The sequence below is a fragment of the Bufo gargarizans genome, chromosome 4 (assembly GCF_014858855.1).
Source record: "Bufo gargarizans isolate SCDJY-AF-19 chromosome 4, ASM1485885v1, whole genome shotgun sequence".
Taxonomy (NCBI): domain Eukaryota; kingdom Metazoa; phylum Chordata; class Amphibia; order Anura; family Bufonidae; genus Bufo; species Bufo gargarizans.
In genome coordinates, this window is record NC_058083.1 from 54,521,962 (window position 1) to 54,538,500 (window position 16,539).

Below are 16,539 nucleotides of genomic sequence, written 5' to 3' on the forward strand. Positions count from 1 at the left end.
TAATGGAGTAAAGAGCACTGATAGAAGCCGCTCCTGGCTACTGCTGCTCCATACAGGGGGTGATCAGCCGTGTGGCGGCGGCGGAGAAGAGACAGGCGCGCGGGGGCAGCCCCAAGAGGAGGCGACGCGGGGGCCTGAGACTGAATGCCGTCACGGACCGCTGCCAGAGTCCGGGTGACTAAGGAGAGCGGCGGAGACGTGAGGAGACCGGCGACACCACGTGACGAGGAGCGGTAATTATACATGTGCCGTGTAATACTGGGCCCTTAGTTATAGTATAGGCCCCTTAGAGGCCCTTGTCGCTCTGCAGGGCCACTTTTAATAACTGTTGTCCCTGCCTTTGAAGTATAACCCCCATTATTTAGTAATTGGGAAGCCACGCCCTCTTTCAGACCCCACTTGCAGTTGCCATGGTAATAATGGGGGTCGATGTTCATCGGTTTCGCCTAAGAGCCGATGCCGTTGCAAAAGTAAGTGAACCCCTGCGTTATCAGCGCAGTGGCTCGTTGCTGTCAGTGAATGGAATCGTTCTTGCGTCTATTCCCCCGTCCTGCCCTAACTGTTCTCACAGCTGAAGCTTTGTTACAGTTGTGTCTAGTCGGGCTCCAGACCAATACATTGTAACAAACCATCAGAACCGGTTGGAGGTGGGGGCGCCCCACGGAGGGTGGTCTACACCGGACGCGATTGTAGCAGACCCTCTGCTGAAGTGTTAGGCCGCAGTTTGCAGCCTCAGGTTGTAAATGAGAATGTTTCCGTTCACTGACGGCTAGCGGAGATATTGAAAACCACGAGGAATGATGGTAGAAGACTGCAGAACGTTACAGGCGTGACCTCGGACCTCGTACAGGTGGACGGGGAGGACCCCTTTAAGCTTCCTTCACATCGCCTTTTCGGTGCGGCGTCGCCCATTGACCGTAACGGGGTCCTGCTGGTTTTTGCGCCTTCTTTGCTCAGTGATGCTCTTGGGTCGTTGCCTAGCAACAGGTGCAGCAGTCAGCCGGTGACTACCCTCAGCCCTGGAGATGATGAATCTCCTAGAGACAATATGGCCGCCCTTGTGCCAGGCTGTGACCACCTACTGCACACACCACCCCATTTAAAGGGGAACTCCACCCAAAGACCTGTGGTGATCTCGGAGCACTGGGACTACTCATTCAGGATCTGAAGCCCCTGTGGTTTAGAATTTGGGGTGCTCCAAGCTATTGGGCTCTGGGTACGGTGTGTCGTCCTGGCTGGTAATGGGCAGTGGGCGCAGCCTGGGGGGGGGGGACTCAGGACCCCCCCCCCCCCCTCTGTTATGTCTGGAGCTGCACCCACCCTGGGTAAAATGGTGATATTTGGTGGTCCCCCAACCTGTGGCTCTCAGGCTACCTAAAAACTACAACTCTCAGCATCCCTGACAGCTACAAGCTTGGAGTTGTAGCTTAGCAAGAGCTTGAAGGTACACTGTAACGCACCCTCGGCGTGAGAAGTGTCAGGGTATGAGAGAGGTTTGTCATTCGTTTTAACTGGTACACTGTAACACACCCTCCGCTGTCAGAAGTTTCAGGCCAGGAAACAGGTTTATGCCAATCATGGGGGTACACTAATACATTGTAACAAATGCTCAGCTGTGCGAAGTATCTGGTCAGGATACGGGGGATGTTTGCACTGCTGCTCTGCTCATCTCACTGGGTAATGTCTACACTGATACACTGGAACAAGCCCTCAGCTGTGAGATGTATTGGGAAATGTACAGCTTTTCAGGAACTGAATGTAAACCGAAATGTTCCTATTCACTGGCTGCAAGCGGAGGTATTGTGGATGAACACTGGTAAAACTGATGCCGCATTCAGCCCATCATCCCTGAGAGGAGGATAGACTGAGACGCTCTATTTCTTTAAGATGTCACTTCACAGATCTCCTTGTAGACGGCAGGGGGCGACCTCACCATCAGGCGGTATATATGAGCCGGGTACAAGGAGCGACGTCTCACCATCAGGCGGTATATATGAGCCGGGTACAGGGGGCGACGTCTCACCATCAGGCGGTATATATGAGCCGGGTACAGGGGGCGACGTCTCACCATCAGGCGGTATATATGAGCCGGGTACAGGGGGCGACGTCTCACCATCAGGCGGTATATATGAGCCGGGTACAGGGGGCGACGTCTCACCATCAGGCGGTATATATGAGCCGGGTACAAGGAGCGACGTCTCACCATCAGGCGGTATATATGAGCCGGGTACAAGGGGCGACGTCTCACCATCAGGCGGTATATATGAGCCGGGTACAGGGGGCGACGTCTCACGATCAGGCGGTATATATGAGCCGGGTACAGGGGGCGACGTCTCACCATCAGGCGGTATATATGAGCCGGGTACAGGGGGCGACGTCTCACCATCAGGCGGTATATATGAGCCGGGTACAAGGAGCGACGTCTCACCATCAGGCGGTATATATGAGCCGGGTACAGGGGGCGACGTCTCACCATCAGGCGGTGTATATATGAGCCGGGTACAGGGGGCGACTTCTCACCATCAGGCGGTGTATATATGAGCCGGGTACAGGGGGCGACGTCTCACGATCAGGCGGTATATATGAGCCGGGTACAGGGGGCGACGTCTCACCATCAGGCGGTATATATGAGCCGGGTACAGGGGGCGACGTCTCACCATCAGGCGGTATATATGAGCCGGGTAAAAGGAGCGACGTCTCACCATCAGGCGGTATATATGAGCCGGGTACAGGGGGCGACGTCTCACCATCAGGCGGTGTATATATGAGCCGGGTACAGGGGGCGACTTCTCACCATCAGGCGGTGTATATATGAGCCGGGTACAGGGGGCGACTTCTCACCATCAGGCGGTATATATGAGCCGGGTACAAGGGGCGACGTCTTACCATCAGGCGGTATCTATGAGCTCGGTACAAGGGGCGACATCTCGCCATCAGGCGGTATATATGAGCCCAGTACAGGGGGTGACGTCTCACCATCAGGCGGTATCTATGAGCCCGGTACAAGGGGCAACATCTCGCCATCAGGCGGTATATATGAGCCCAGTACAGGGGGTGACGTCTCACCATCAGGCGGTATCTATGAGCGCGATACAGGGGGTGAGGTCTCACCATCAGGCGGTATCTGAGCGGGTACACGGCATCGACCTTGACTAACTGCCGACCTTGTATTGATATTACGCCACCACGTGGTGCTGCAGATCTGGAGGAAAGGCTGTGGAGAGAAAGTAGGGGAAAGGTCATGTCTGGAGGAGCATGACCGCATCCTAATACCCTGGGGGAGGGGAGGAATCTCTTCCTGCTTCTATTAACCCCTTAACTGCACTGTGGAGCATGACTCCTGCATCAGTATCTGCACGCCCTTACAGGACATGCTGGGACTTGTAGTCCCAGGTTGCTGCGTTACAGTGTGTCAGCCTCTTGTCTGACTTATTTCTCCCTGGTGTTCTTGCAGGATTCAGAATGGCCTTCATCTTGAGAGAAAGTGCCCGGTGGATGCCCGCCACGTCCAGACTAGGTGAGGAGGTGCCACACATTACACCGCCCGCCATATTGCTGTTCTTCATGTCATCGGGTGTACTGATTGTGTACGGGGTGTGCCCTGCTGCGCGGCATCGTGGGAGGTGTAGTGTTGATGCCTTCTGCTCTGTGCCGCACAGCAGAGTTCAGTGTGTTGTAGGAGGGGAGCTAAGCTGTCTTATGGTATTATAGAAAACTGTGGCAGCAGCTTTGGTTGTGTTTGGAGTATAACCCATATTGCCATCAGAAGTAAAGGAAACGTGAAGAACGAGTTCTACAAAAGGCAAAAAGAAATGCAAATGTTCACGACAGTCGCTCATCTGCTGCCTGAGCCACCGTCCCCGGGTACACGGGAGCTGTGCCTGTTCTACAGGGATGAGTCATGTGACCCGCCTTGGCTTATGGCTGTGGGGCTCAGGAAGGGGGTGGAGATGGTATTTGGGGTTGGCGTGTGTTCGGTGGCCTGTACCACACAGACATTCATGACTTTACTCTCTCTGTCCTGCAGCCATCAGATCGATCAGCTGCTCCTCTGCGCTCCAGTCTCCAGGTAATCCACCTGTGTCCGTATGTGGAGATCTATGGGACTTGTAGTTCTGCAGGTGGTGGGAAATCCCCCTCCCTCCTCCCGCAGTGTCTGTACTGTTACTGAGCTGCTGCAGAACATCTCTATGCCCAGTGCAGAATCCCCCTCCCTCCTCCCGCAGTGTCTGTACTGTTACTGAGCTGCTGCAGAACATCTCTATGCCCAGTGCAGAATCCCCTTCCCTCCTCCCGCAGTGTCTGTACTGTTACTGAGCTGCTGCAGAACATCTCTATGCCCAGCGCACTGTCTGTGGTGTTAGTGTGCTGCTGTATGCCCAGTGCAGAATCCCCCTCCCTTCTCCTGCAGCTGGTGCTGTAGAGTGTTTCCTCCCCTCCCTCTGTATGGATTGGGCTCTTCTGTTTTGACCATTTCCCATGGTGCCCGCTGGCCGGAGGAGACCCTCCTGCAGGTGTGGGCGCGCTCAGTGCTGTAACTGCCCTTCTTTCCACTTTCACGTTCCAGCCGTCCAGACTAAGACTAAGAAGACCCTCGCCAAGCCAGGTGTGAAGAACGTAGTGGTGGTGGATGGCGTCCGCACCCCATTCCTGCTCTCAGGAACGACGTAAGTCAGTAATGGGGGACAGACACCCGCCGGGTCACCCTCCTGAGCTGTGCAGATTGTGGAGTAACTCAGATTGCTTCTGTGTTATTAACCATTGACTCTTCTGCCTGCAGATACGCGGATTTGATGCCGCATGACCTGGCCAGGACAGCGTTACAGTAAGTGCGCCCAGTAGGTAGCGCTCACTGCGTCTCTCATAGCTGCGAAGCGCATTGTGTACAGAGCAGAGAGGTGTGAGGTTCTGCAGCCTGAGTGTTAGTGTGACTGCAGCTCTGGATGTGACTAGTGATTTCAATGTTCTGTTCTCATTGCTGTAATCAGGGGTCTGCTGAACCGGACGAACATCCCCCGCGAGGTGGTGGATTACATTGTGTACGGCACCGTCATCCAGGAGGTGAAGACCAGCAATGTGGCTCGGGAGGTGAGTGACCAGCACGGGGCGCTGCAGGCTCTGCTGTGCCGACACCCGGTGCTCACGCTGACCCTCCTTGTGTCCTCCAGGCTGCGCTCGGCGCCGGATTCTCAGATAGAACCCCGGCTCACACAGTCACCATGGCCTGCATCTCCTCAAACCAGGCTATGACTACAGGTATGGGACACGTCAGCTGCTGCAGAACCTCTTTTTGATGAGCAGATGGTTCCTGTATTGGCACTGTTCTTTAACGTTCCTGGTGTCTCTGCAGCTTTCGGTCTGATCGCCTCAGGTCAGTGTGACGTGGTGGTGGCCGGCGGCGTGGAGTTCATGTCCGACGTCCCCATTCGTCACAGCAGGAAGATGAGGAAGACCATGCTGAGCCTCAACAAGGCCAAGAGCCTGGGGCAGAGGCTGTCCGTCATATCCAGGATCCGGCCCGACTACTTTGCCCCAGAGGTAAGTGACCAAAGCCGAAGGGATTGCCGATTTTGTAAAGCTCTCTGCTTCTCACCCTCTTAATTCCTTTTACATCACTGAAGGTTTGTCATCCACAGTCTCCATCTTCTGGTCGTCAGAGTGTTTATAGCTGGTGTACATGGTCTGCTGCAGCCAATAACTGGCTTCAGCAGTTCTGTGGCCACAAGCAGCATGTCACTGCTGAAGCCAGTCTTTGGCTGCAGTGGAGGATGTGACCACGCCCCCATGCACAGCAGGATATAAAGGCTCTGGGGACTGGAACATGGACACACCATGGAGCGCTGGAGTGGCGGGGAGCAGGGGAGTAGGAGTCTGTAGACTAGGATCACACATGGCATTGTTCACCAGAGACTGGCGTGAAGGGTGCTCTCTGGGTATCTATGTTCGGCACTGCTCATTGCAGGCAATATCTAAAGTGCCAGAGCAACAGGCATGATTAATTCACCCATCTTGCACTAAGTGACAGTATGTACTGTAACCCTTGCATGCTATTCATCTGGGAGGTCGGGTGAACAGAGCTTTAGGTTTCAAAGGTCAATTGAAAACCCAGTAGATGACATGTATAAATATAGTGGGTACATGTCTGAGATATGGAACCTTTTCTCTCCCCAGCTCCCGGCAGTGGCTGAATTTTCTACCAGCGAGACGATGGGGCACTCCGCAGACAGACTGGCAGCCGCCTTCGCCGTGTCTCGCGTGGAACAAGATGAATACGCCCTGCGCTCTCACACCCTGGCCAAGAAGGCACAAGATGCCGGGCACCTGTCAGATGTCCTCTCGTATAAAGTGCCAGGTAACAGTGCAGTAAAGCTGTGGCCCTGCACGTGAGACCGGCCGACCATGGGGACCTCTAGGCTACCACCCCAAGTGGTGGTTCTCCGCCACCTTCGCCACTTACCCACCACTGTTGTAGATTTCAGTCAAGGCACACAGAGCGACGGAAGTCGCGCCTAATTTCTCACTAGGCATACGCCGATGGTCTGTGATAAACCAGGGGCACATTTATTAAGACTGGCGTTTTAGCTGCTGGTTGTAATAAAGCCCTGTACTAACCTTTGCACCACTATATGCGCCAGAAATACGCCTAAGGCCTCATGCACACGACCGTTGTGTGTTTTGCTGTCTGCAAAACACGGATGGCGTCCGTGTGCGTTCCGCAAATTTTTTTGTGGACCACGGAACGGAACAACGGATGCGGACAGCACACGGAGTGCTGTCCGCATCTTTTGCGGCCCAATTGAAGCCAATTGGTCCGCATCCGAGCCGCATGAGGCCTGCACCGTGCATCGAAGACTGATTATTGGTAGGACACGGGGTGTTTTTTGGCGGTTCTGCATAACCACATGCCCAACATGCGGCACATTCTCAGCATTTTTTCCAAGTCACCTTGCTCTCCCCCCGGCCAGGCCGCACACATGGGGAGACTGGGCATGAATCCAGCGGACACTGTACCCGTCATTGGCAGCTCGTGTGCCAGGAAACTTTATGGGGAAATTAAAGAGGAAGCGTCCCACAGGAGTGATGCCTGAACCTGTTGCTGTTTCTTCCTCCTCACACATCCCCTTTAATGACTGCTGATGGCGGCATGTCATTCCCCACGACATCTGCAGGGTCTGATATCTGTGGCAGTGACGGGAAGATTTAGTGCCCCGGGCCCCCTATCGTTTTGGGAGACTCCCTGCAATGTAGTAAAACATCCTGTGTGATATTCGCCCCTGTGCCAGGCCTGTTATATCGGCCTCATATGGGTAGTCCACAGAAGCCGACTCAGCAGCTCCTCTCATTCCAGGTAAAGACACCATAGATAAAGACAATGGCATCCGCCCGTCCTCCATGGATCAGCTGGCGAAGCTGAAGCCGGCGTTCGTCAAACCTTTTGGCACAGTCACCGCCGCCAACTCCTCGTTTTTGGTAAGCACCGTGTAATGTCACCGCTCCAGGTGTGAGAAGAGGTATTCCCTTCAGCAGTGCAGATGTGATTTGTGCTTTACCCTCTCTGCTCAGACTGACGGAGCCTCGGCAGTGCTAATCATGTCCGAGGAGAAGGCCCTGGCCCTGGGCTACAAGCCTAAAGCCTACCTGCGGTAAGTGCCCCTAGAATACATAGTCGGGGAGAAGAGAAGCCACCCACAACCAGCGACTAATACAATGTGTCCTCTTCACAGGGACTTTGTGTATGTGTCACAGGACCCAAAAGATCAGCTCCTGCTGGGGTGAGTACCTCCGAATTTACAGGCTCAGAGCTAAGGCGGATCCAGTACAAGAGACTGTTATACACTGCTCATGCTGTCAGAAGAAGGGGCATTACACCCACGTAACTGCCAGCCTCATGATAGAACCGTAATGAGCTGCACTCACTATTCTGCTGGTGCAGTCACTGTGTACATACATTACATATACTCATCCTGTACTGAAACTGAGTTACATCCTGCATTATACTCCAGAGCTGCACTCACTATTCTGCTGGTGGAGTCACTGTGTACATACATTACTCAGGATAAGTAATGTATGTACACAGTGACTGCACCAGCAGAATAGTGAGTGCAGCTCCGGAGTATAATACAGGATGTAACTCAGGATCAGTACAGGATAAGTAATGTAATGTATGTACACAGTGACTGCACCAGCAGAATAGTGAGTGCAGCTCTGGAGTATAATACAGCTGCACTCACTGTTCTGCTGGTGCAGTCACTGTGTACATACATTACTTATCCTGTACTGATCCTGAGTTACATCCTGTATTATACTCCAGAGCTGCACTCACTATTCTGCTGGTGCAGTCCCTGTGTACATACATTACATTACTTATCCTGTACTGATCCTGAGCTACATCCTGTATTATACTCCAGAGCTGCACTCACTATTCTGCTGGTGCAGTCCCTGTGTACATACATTACATTACTTATCCTGTACTGATCCTGAGCTACATCCTGTATTATACTCCAGAGCCCTTCCCCCTCCTCCTAGTAACATACTATTAAAGGGGTTCTCCAGGATCTTTATATTGATAAAGCATATACTTAGGCCATCAATCAAATCAGCGGGGGTCCGCCACTCTGCACCCCCAACTGTTCTGCAATAGCTCCGGAGGTGGAAGTGGGCACCAGCAGTACGCAGCTCTGTCAGTTGTGTAGTGGATGGAGCTCCAGCGGGAACAGCGCTGCAGTATCCTTCTTTGTCCACTACACAGTGGATGGCGCTGTGGAGTTCTGCTGCCTGCTTCCAGAGCAGTTTGAGAACTGATCAGTAGGCGTCTTCCTCCCACGTAGCTGATAATGATGTATTCTGAGGATATGGCGCGAGTATAAGCATCCTGGACGTCCCCTTTATTTGATGACTAGATGATGGTATTTCATGTGTTATAGTGACCTCTACAGGTGAGCTGTGATATTGCACCTGCTGTAGTATGTAGTGTTGGGTATCACTAGAACCTGCCGTCTAATGACGATTGCCCCTCTTATATTTCAGCCCGACCTACGCTACACCCAAGGTGCTGGAGAAGGCTGGCCTCACCCTGGCTGACATTGACGTCTTTGAGTTCCATGAAGCCTTTGCTGTAAGATACCACTTGGCTGTGTATATAGACTGGTGGCTGCGGGGTGATGTCCTGTGGCAGAAAGGAGCATGACTAAGTGGTCACCTATATGTTGTAACATTAGACCAATCGCATGCTGCGGGTGTAACGTAGTCAGCAATCGGGACGGACCCAGCACAGATTCAGAGGGAACAACTGCTGATGCCCACTAAGGGACTTCATTACTGGACCACTCGTGGGTTAATATCAAACTATTCGCCTACCCTTAGGCTAAATGCACACGATCAGGATTGCGGGCGGAAAATCCACACCGTAGGTCATGTCCATTGTATTCTATGAGAATTAGAAATTCTCAATGCACAGGATGTGGATTTTAAAATCTGCAGCATGTCATTTTATTTTATTTTTTCCTGACCGGATTTTCTTCATTCACTTAGTAAAAGCCGCATGCAAATCCGCACAAATTGATGCGGATTGACCGCACAGATTTGCCTGCGAACAATTGCGCATTCTCCGCACATGAATCCTGGACGTGTGCTTGTACCCTTAGAGTGTACGCCATGTATTCCCATTTAGTTTGACCACGGAATTTGAGGTGTCTTTCCCTGAGAACGCTGCGCTCCCGGGACCCAGACAGCTTTCCTGCACATTCCTTGGTGGTGATAGGCCAGAGCCTTTATGAGGCTATTACACCTATCACAGGTATATTCCAATGTAGGCCTGCAGGTGGCAGTACTGCATTGGAATATACTGAATTTTCCTATCCGTTTATGTATTAAATTCCACTAGTGTGTGGGGAAAGTAATTTAACGATTGCATGTTCAAGCCCCCTTAAATAAAAGTTAAAAATAAGTAAAATAAAAAAAGCTATAAATTGTAATCGCCCCACTTTTCCCATAATAAAATTAATTAAGCTTGTTTTTTAAATTGCTTTACCTCCCCAAAATTTTTTGTAAAAATTGATTGAAAAGCCATACACTTAGGGAACGCTGTAAAAACAAAACCCATTAAACTATGGCACAGTTGCATTTTTTTAATGCCACCCCATCTTCTTCCAGCTTCCTACTACATCTTATGCAAAATTAGAGGGTGCCATTAGAAAGTACAACTTGTTCTGTAAAAAAAAAAAAAAAAACATTCATACGTCGATGTATGGCTCTGGGAAGTCAGGGAGTAAAAAATGGAAATTCGCCATGTACGGCATTATGTGCCCCCAATTGTTTGGAGTGGGCTGCTGCAGTGAGCCTGCTCCATGCACAGCGTGTGCCAGCTGTATCATACAGCAGGCACTTGGCCGCAATGACTGCGAACGGTGATCGCGCCAAACCCTGTCGTTTAACCCCTGAGAGGCCGCATTACGACATCTGTGAGGTAAGGCAGGGGGATGCGGTCTTCCAATCGGAGGCCCCCACGTTGAAATAGCGGCGCTCTGATTGGTTACCATGACAACCTGGGTGCTGCTGGAGGTTCCCACGTCTTCCATGGTAAGCTTCCTGCTAAGCTGTGCACGAGGCAGAGCTCAGCAAGGAGCACGTCAAAATCCTATTCACCCTAATAGATCTATAAGGGTGAAAAAAGGACACGGAAATCATAAGATCCCAGGTTCTAGGCCCCAAGAGGGCTAATAGTTATTGAATTAAAAAAAGAACAAAAAAAACAAAACCTAATATTAAAAGTTTAAATCACCCCCCCCCCCCCCTTTCCTTATTTTGCATATAAAAATATGTAAACAGCAAAAATAAACATGTTGTGTATCACCACGTCGGAACTATTAAAATATTAATGTTCCAATGTGGAGAAGCGAGTGCCGTAATATAAAAAACTTGAAAAACATACTTTTTTTTTTTTTTTTTTGTCACCTTGTCCCCTCCCCCAAAAAAATATTGATCAGAAAGTCATGCATATGACGAAAATGGTAACGATAGAAACTACAGTTCTTTTTCCAATAAACAAGGCCAGAAATATAAAAAAAGTTCCAGAAAATCTTGATGCAAAGAAAATTGTTATTTTTTTTTTTCCCATAAGGTTTTTTTTTTGTTTTTTAAGTAATAAAACAAAATAAAAACAATATAAGTTTATCGCTGGAATCGTATTGAGGACGTTCTGTCGTTTTTAGCACTCAGTGATGTCAAAACCACAAAAACCTTAACACAATTGCATTATTTTTTTTTTTTTATTCCCCCCCCCCCCCCCCCCACAAATATTTTTTTTTCTTGTTTTCCAATAGAATACATGGTAAATGTAAATGGTACCAATAAAAAATGCATCTTGTCCCTCAAAAAATAAGGCCTCCTATGGCTATGTGAACGGAAGAATTAAAAAGTTCTGGTTATTGGAACATTGAGAGGGAAAATCAAAAATGCAAAAACTTAAAATGGGCTCGCTCTTTAAGGGGTTAAAGGGCTAACAGGAAGCAATGGAGAGATGGCTGTCCATCATCGGCGAGGGCAGCCCGACCGTTACAGGTTACTGCACTGATGCATTGTAGCAAACGATCCGGACAGTAGAGCGATTAGTGCGGACGGTGTGTTTACCTCACCTGTGTTCTCTGTTGGCACATGCTGGGAGTTGTAGTTTGGCAGGAGAAGCACAGGCTACACCCATACGTAATACATTGAGTAGACCCCACCTAGTGATTTCCATAGGAAGCAGCGTTCTGTGTAGGTAAATCGGGGGAGGGGGCGGTCGGTCGGGTCAAGGGCTTCTTTCCTGCTCTTCATTTGCTTAGGATAACGTAATGCAAAACTCTTCCAGTAGAGGAGGTTTTAAAGGGACGGGATGTTGGTGACAGGAGCTGGTGGGGACGTGATGAGGTGTTTTATTGTGGGGGTGATGTCTATAGTCCCCCGACATATTAATAAGTCTGTGTCCTCTCCTCTACAGGGCCAGATCCTCGCCAATCTGAAAGCAATGGAGTCCGACTGGTTCGCACAGAACTACATGGGACGAAAGACAAAGGTGACCGAGCCCGATGTATTAAAGGGGTGTTTTCTATGGGGGGGGGGGTCTGACCTCTGGGATCACGAGAACGGGGCCCTCTGGAGCGGAGGTTGGGCGTTCACTGGCGTCCAGACACATCCATGGTGCCCCCTTCTACGTGATCCCCAGGAGCAGAACGCCTGATTATCAGACTTCTCCGGTGTGGCACTAATGCTGATATGCCTTCTCTCGTCAGGTTGGTGCTCCCGCCCTGGACAAGTTTAACACTTGGGGCGGCTCGCTGTCATTGGGGCACCCGTTTGGAGCCACAGGCTGCCGCCTGGTTATGGCTGCCGCCCACCGGCTGAAGAAGGAAGGAGGACAGTACGGACTGGTGGCGGCGTGTGCAGCGGGAGGACAGGTGAGGACATAGCTGCACATACAGGAGACCCCAAAGGGTCACTTTAACCCCCTCCTGCCCTGCACTGTAGAAGCATGCCATGGTAGGAAGGTAGTTCCTGAGAGCGGACGTTCTAATGTGGCACACACTTCCTGCCAGGAGTTTTATCCCTTCAAGGTGACCATGATAGCCAGGGACCCATCAGTGGCCCCCAGGGCTGCCAGGTACGGATGCCTTTGTCAGGGTGTAATAGGCACTCTGTCTGCAACTGACATAATACATGGCAATACAGATGGCATATACCGGCAATCAGCGGAGCGCCACTGCAAGGGGCTTGTTAGCAAGGATAAAATTTGAAATAATTTTTTTTATTTTTTGCTTTTGCTTTCAAACACCTTTTTATTTATCTTAAAAAAAAAAAAAAAATCTAATGGGCATCGCCATGTCCATAAAATGGTAAGTTCTGCATACCCCAAGACGGCACATATACTATAACCTGTCCTGGCTATATAAATGGAAAAGTGAATGAGCTCAAGGGATTTTCCTGGAGTACAATGTAGGATAAGGTCCTCAGTATCGAAGCTGTGGGTGTGTCCCCCCTGCTGCGGCCCCCTCTTAGCACTGTGACTGGTATTGGAACCCAGGTCCGTTTACTTGAGCTGCACCTAGCACTGGGGCACTCCAGCTGTTGTGAAACTATAACTCCCAGCATGCATACTTGCTCTACTCTTCTCAGGACTGTCATAATAATAAATGGTGCATGCTGGTAATTGTAGTTTCACAACAGCTGGAGCGCCGCAGATTGCCCACTCCTGATGAACCTGACGTCACATAGCCTAGGAAGAGGTCAGCGTAAGAATTAACGTTAAAGGGGTTTCCAGGATCGGCATGTCGCTGCCGTCACTGTCCGATTAGTAGGGGTCTGAGTATCTGCCCCCCACCCATCCCCAGCTGGAAGGGGTTGTGGTGGTTATACAAGCAGGGTAGGGTCTTTCATGCTGTCTACTTAACAGCCTTGGTGCACGGTATTGCAGCTTAAGCGCTTATTCACACAACTGTATCCATTTTTTATACCAGCCCTGTGCCTCCCGCATTTTGCGGATTGTGAACATCCTTCTCCATGATGGCAATGCCTATTCTTGTCCATAATTGCCGTCCTGGAGACTTGTTTGGCCCCCGGCCGCCATAAGCCTTCTGCAGTCATGTTGTGGGGCTCCTGACGCCCCTTCCTCTGTATAACCACTTGGGAGCCGGGGTCTGCAGACCCCCCCAGGTTTAGACAGCTGGGGTCAGATTATCTCTGAACCTCGTCATTAGGGTGGGGTGTGGGCTACATAATACAACCGTCACCCGCTCAGCTCCTGCGGCATCTGTTACAGCAGCTTATGCCAAATGCCTGGCTGCTGCAATGTAAGTGTACATTGCAGGGTGGGAAGGGGTTAATGCTGCAAACCTGGGAAACGTCTTGAAGGTGGGTCCGCAGTCTACGTTTTCTCAGTTGTATCTTGCACAATATGTAAGGAAGACGAGCCTGGGGGTAGGTAGGTCTCGTGTGTCGCACACATTTGCATTGTGATGAGGACGTGCCTTGTGTATACAGCCTGATATGACCTGGGCGCGGATCTGTCCCCTGAGCGCCGCCTTCATCTCTGCTGTAATTATGGGGGTGGTGGTTATGACTGGACCTCCCGTGGTCTGCTCCAGTATATAGTGGAGCTCCCTCCACCCTGTCTACTATCCATATACTTATTTCCTCCAGATAGTGACATCATCTGTCCTCAAGCCTTTATGCAACCCCTGTGTTCTAGGTATCATTAACCCTCGCCACTTATCGGACCTCATCAATATACCGCCAGGGGGAACCCACTTATCGATTTTTGGACAGTCTGTCGGCATCCTTAAAGGGGTTGTCTAGTTACCCTTTTTTTTGTGTTCAGGATCTTTATTTCATGGCCAGATTGGAGAGCGGCGATAAAGCGCTTCCAGAGTCCTGTCCGTTAGGAGTTTAACACTAGCGTTCCGGCATGGAACGTTCCGCCTGGAACCGGCATTGCCGCAAACTGCATGATTGCCATCCGGCTCCATAAACTATAATGGGGACCGGCAGAGATCCGGCCGCAACCTGTCAAATATGCTGGGGCTTTGTAGGCCGCCATACGATCGATCTGCAGAATGCGTACTAGTTTCCTCACACCGGGGCGGACGCTTTGTCAGCACTATTGAGCCATCCTTCCAACAAGTAGGGATTTTTCCTAAAATTAACGTTTTAGGCAGTCTGACTTATCATGAGACTTGTGTTTTTGTGTTTGCACACTATTCCTTAGTTTTTATTCTGTTTTTCCTCTTCCAGGGCCATGGGATGATCGTCGAGGCTTATCCCCAGTAACGCGACCCTCCGTAACGGTCTCATCGGAAACGCCAGAGCTATGCACTATTAACAATGAATGTCTCCTGCCCATTTTGCAGCACTGTAAATAATTTCTTAGTTGCCTTGTATGCAGATGTGGTAACAAGCGAGTGGTTTGTGCTGTGCACACGGCTCATCCCTCTGGCTCTTTTGGTAATTACTGCACTTGGGGTTCAGCAGGGGCCCATGGCGGTTCCCTGCTTTCTTAGTGAGGACACGGCACTTAGGGGTGTGCAGACCATGAACTAGCTGAGGCTTTCAGGGGTTGTCAAAAGAAAACCAGAAAAACCACTTCAGTGACTGAGAGGTAAAGTCTGAGAAAGTGTAGAGAAGCCAAATTTTACAAGAATTAATACAAAAAAAATAAAATGTAAAAAAATAAATAAATCGCCTTTTATTTCTTTAAAAGTGAAAATGCTTACTTTTGCATCAACCTTCCCGGACCATCGACTTCACTGTATTGGACACATGTATGTTTAGAAATGGAGGGTATTGCAGTGGTTGATGTATGCCCTACACCCCTCACTATGCATTATACGCTCTGCAGAGTGCCAGGAGGTAGAGAACGGTGAATTGTGAAGGCAGCTTTGGATGTGACCAGAGTAGAAGGAATCATGTAATTGAAGATTAGTACAACAATGTTCTTACAGATTTTATTAATTTCACAGTAGTGGTTGTAATACATTTTTTGCGGTAATATGCAGCTTCCTCTCCAGGACACACAGGCCACATGTTGCAGAAGTGGTGGCCTCAGCTTCTGATGTGTCTGTAGATCGCTGTAGGCTCCGGTGCACTGATCTGCTCCTAGAAAACATCAATATAAAGAATTGGAGCATTTTGGGCTTATACCCCTTTCACACAAACGAGTTTTCCCGCTCGGGTGCAATACGTGATGCGAACGCGTTGTGCCCGCACGGAATCCGGACCCATTCATTTCAATGGGGCTGTGCACATGAGCGTCGTTTTTCACGCATCACTGCATGCTCTATATTCTGCGTTTTTCCCGCAACGCAGGGCCCATAGAAGTGAATGGGGCTGCGTGAAAAATCGCAAGCAAGTGCGGATGCGGTGCGTTTTTCACTAAGAGATGGTGCTTGTAAACATTCAGTTATTACGCTCGTGAAAAACTCATCCATGCGCATTTCAACCGCGCGGTAAAAACTGAACGCGATCGCAAACAAAACTGAATAAACTTGCTTGCGAAATCGCGCAGTTTTCACTGAACGCATCCGGACACGCTAGTCTGCAAGGGAAGGTGCTGATACTAGGTGCTCTGCTTCATGTGATCATGAACATGTCCTCCTAATAAAGAATCTGCCACCAGTTTGGCAGTTTATCACTCCACATTTTGGAAATGTTAACCCCTTCCCGCCCAGCGCTGTAATAGTACGGCGCAGCGGGACGTGACTTGCTGCCCAGCGCCGTACTATTACGGCGCGCTGATCGGGCGGGTGCAGGAGCTGCGTCCGCCTGATCAGTGGCGGGGTCCGGCAGTCCCTGATAGCCGGACCCCTGCTGTATGTGCAAAAATCCCTGGATCTCGCAGGAAGCAGGCTGTGAGTGTATTACACTGGTAATAGACTTACAGCCAATGCATGACCATACAGAAGTATTATGCATTGTAAAGGGGATCAGACCCCCAAAAGTTGAAGTCCCAGAGTGGGACAAGGAAAAAATAGGGAAAAGTAGACAGATTAGGCATTACCGCGTCTGTACCGT

At 50.3% G+C, this 16,539-nt stretch overlaps 1 protein-coding gene across 2 annotated transcripts; it reads left to right on the top strand.

Moving 5' to 3' along the window:
* The first annotated feature begins 122 nt into the window (after nt 1–122).
* On the top strand, nt 123–15,203 carry HADHB (hydroxyacyl-CoA dehydrogenase trifunctional multienzyme complex subunit beta). 2 transcript variants are annotated; one of them, XM_044288698.1, is made up of 16 exons: nt 123–210; nt 3,455–3,517; nt 4,028–4,069; nt 4,568–4,667; nt 4,781–4,825; nt 4,989–5,088; nt 5,169–5,256; nt 5,351–5,538; nt 6,172–6,352; nt 7,349–7,470; nt 7,564–7,643; nt 7,725–7,772; nt 9,028–9,115; nt 11,978–12,052; nt 12,270–12,434; nt 14,764–15,203. In XM_044288698.1, the coding sequence occupies exons 2-16, from the start codon at nt 3,463–3,465 to the stop codon at nt 14,797–14,799; spliced, it is 1,413 nt and encodes a 470-aa protein (XP_044144633.1). In that variant the 5' UTR covers nt 123–210; nt 3,455–3,462; the 3' UTR covers nt 14,800–15,203. The 2 variants fall into 2 exon arrangements, with proteins under 2 accessions (XP_044144633.1, XP_044144632.1); XM_044288697.1 differs by having other exon boundaries at nt 139–233.
* Nucleotides 15,204–16,539: the final 1,336 nt, after the last annotated feature.

Bases quoted from the DNA above. Each gene is read 5' to 3' on its own strand.
- HADHB (XM_044288698.1), top strand. From the start codon at position 3,463: ATGGCCTTCATCTTGAGAGAAAGTGCCCGGTGGATGCCCGCCACGTCC. The intron at 5,089-5,168 runs GTGAGTGACCAG...TGTGTCCTCCAG, and splicing joins CCAGCAATGTGGCTCGGGAG to GCTGCGCTCGGCGCCGGATT. The intron at 9,116-11,977 runs GTAAGATACCAC...TCTCCTCTACAG, and splicing joins AGTTCCATGAAGCCTTTGCT to GGCCAGATCCTCGCCAATCT.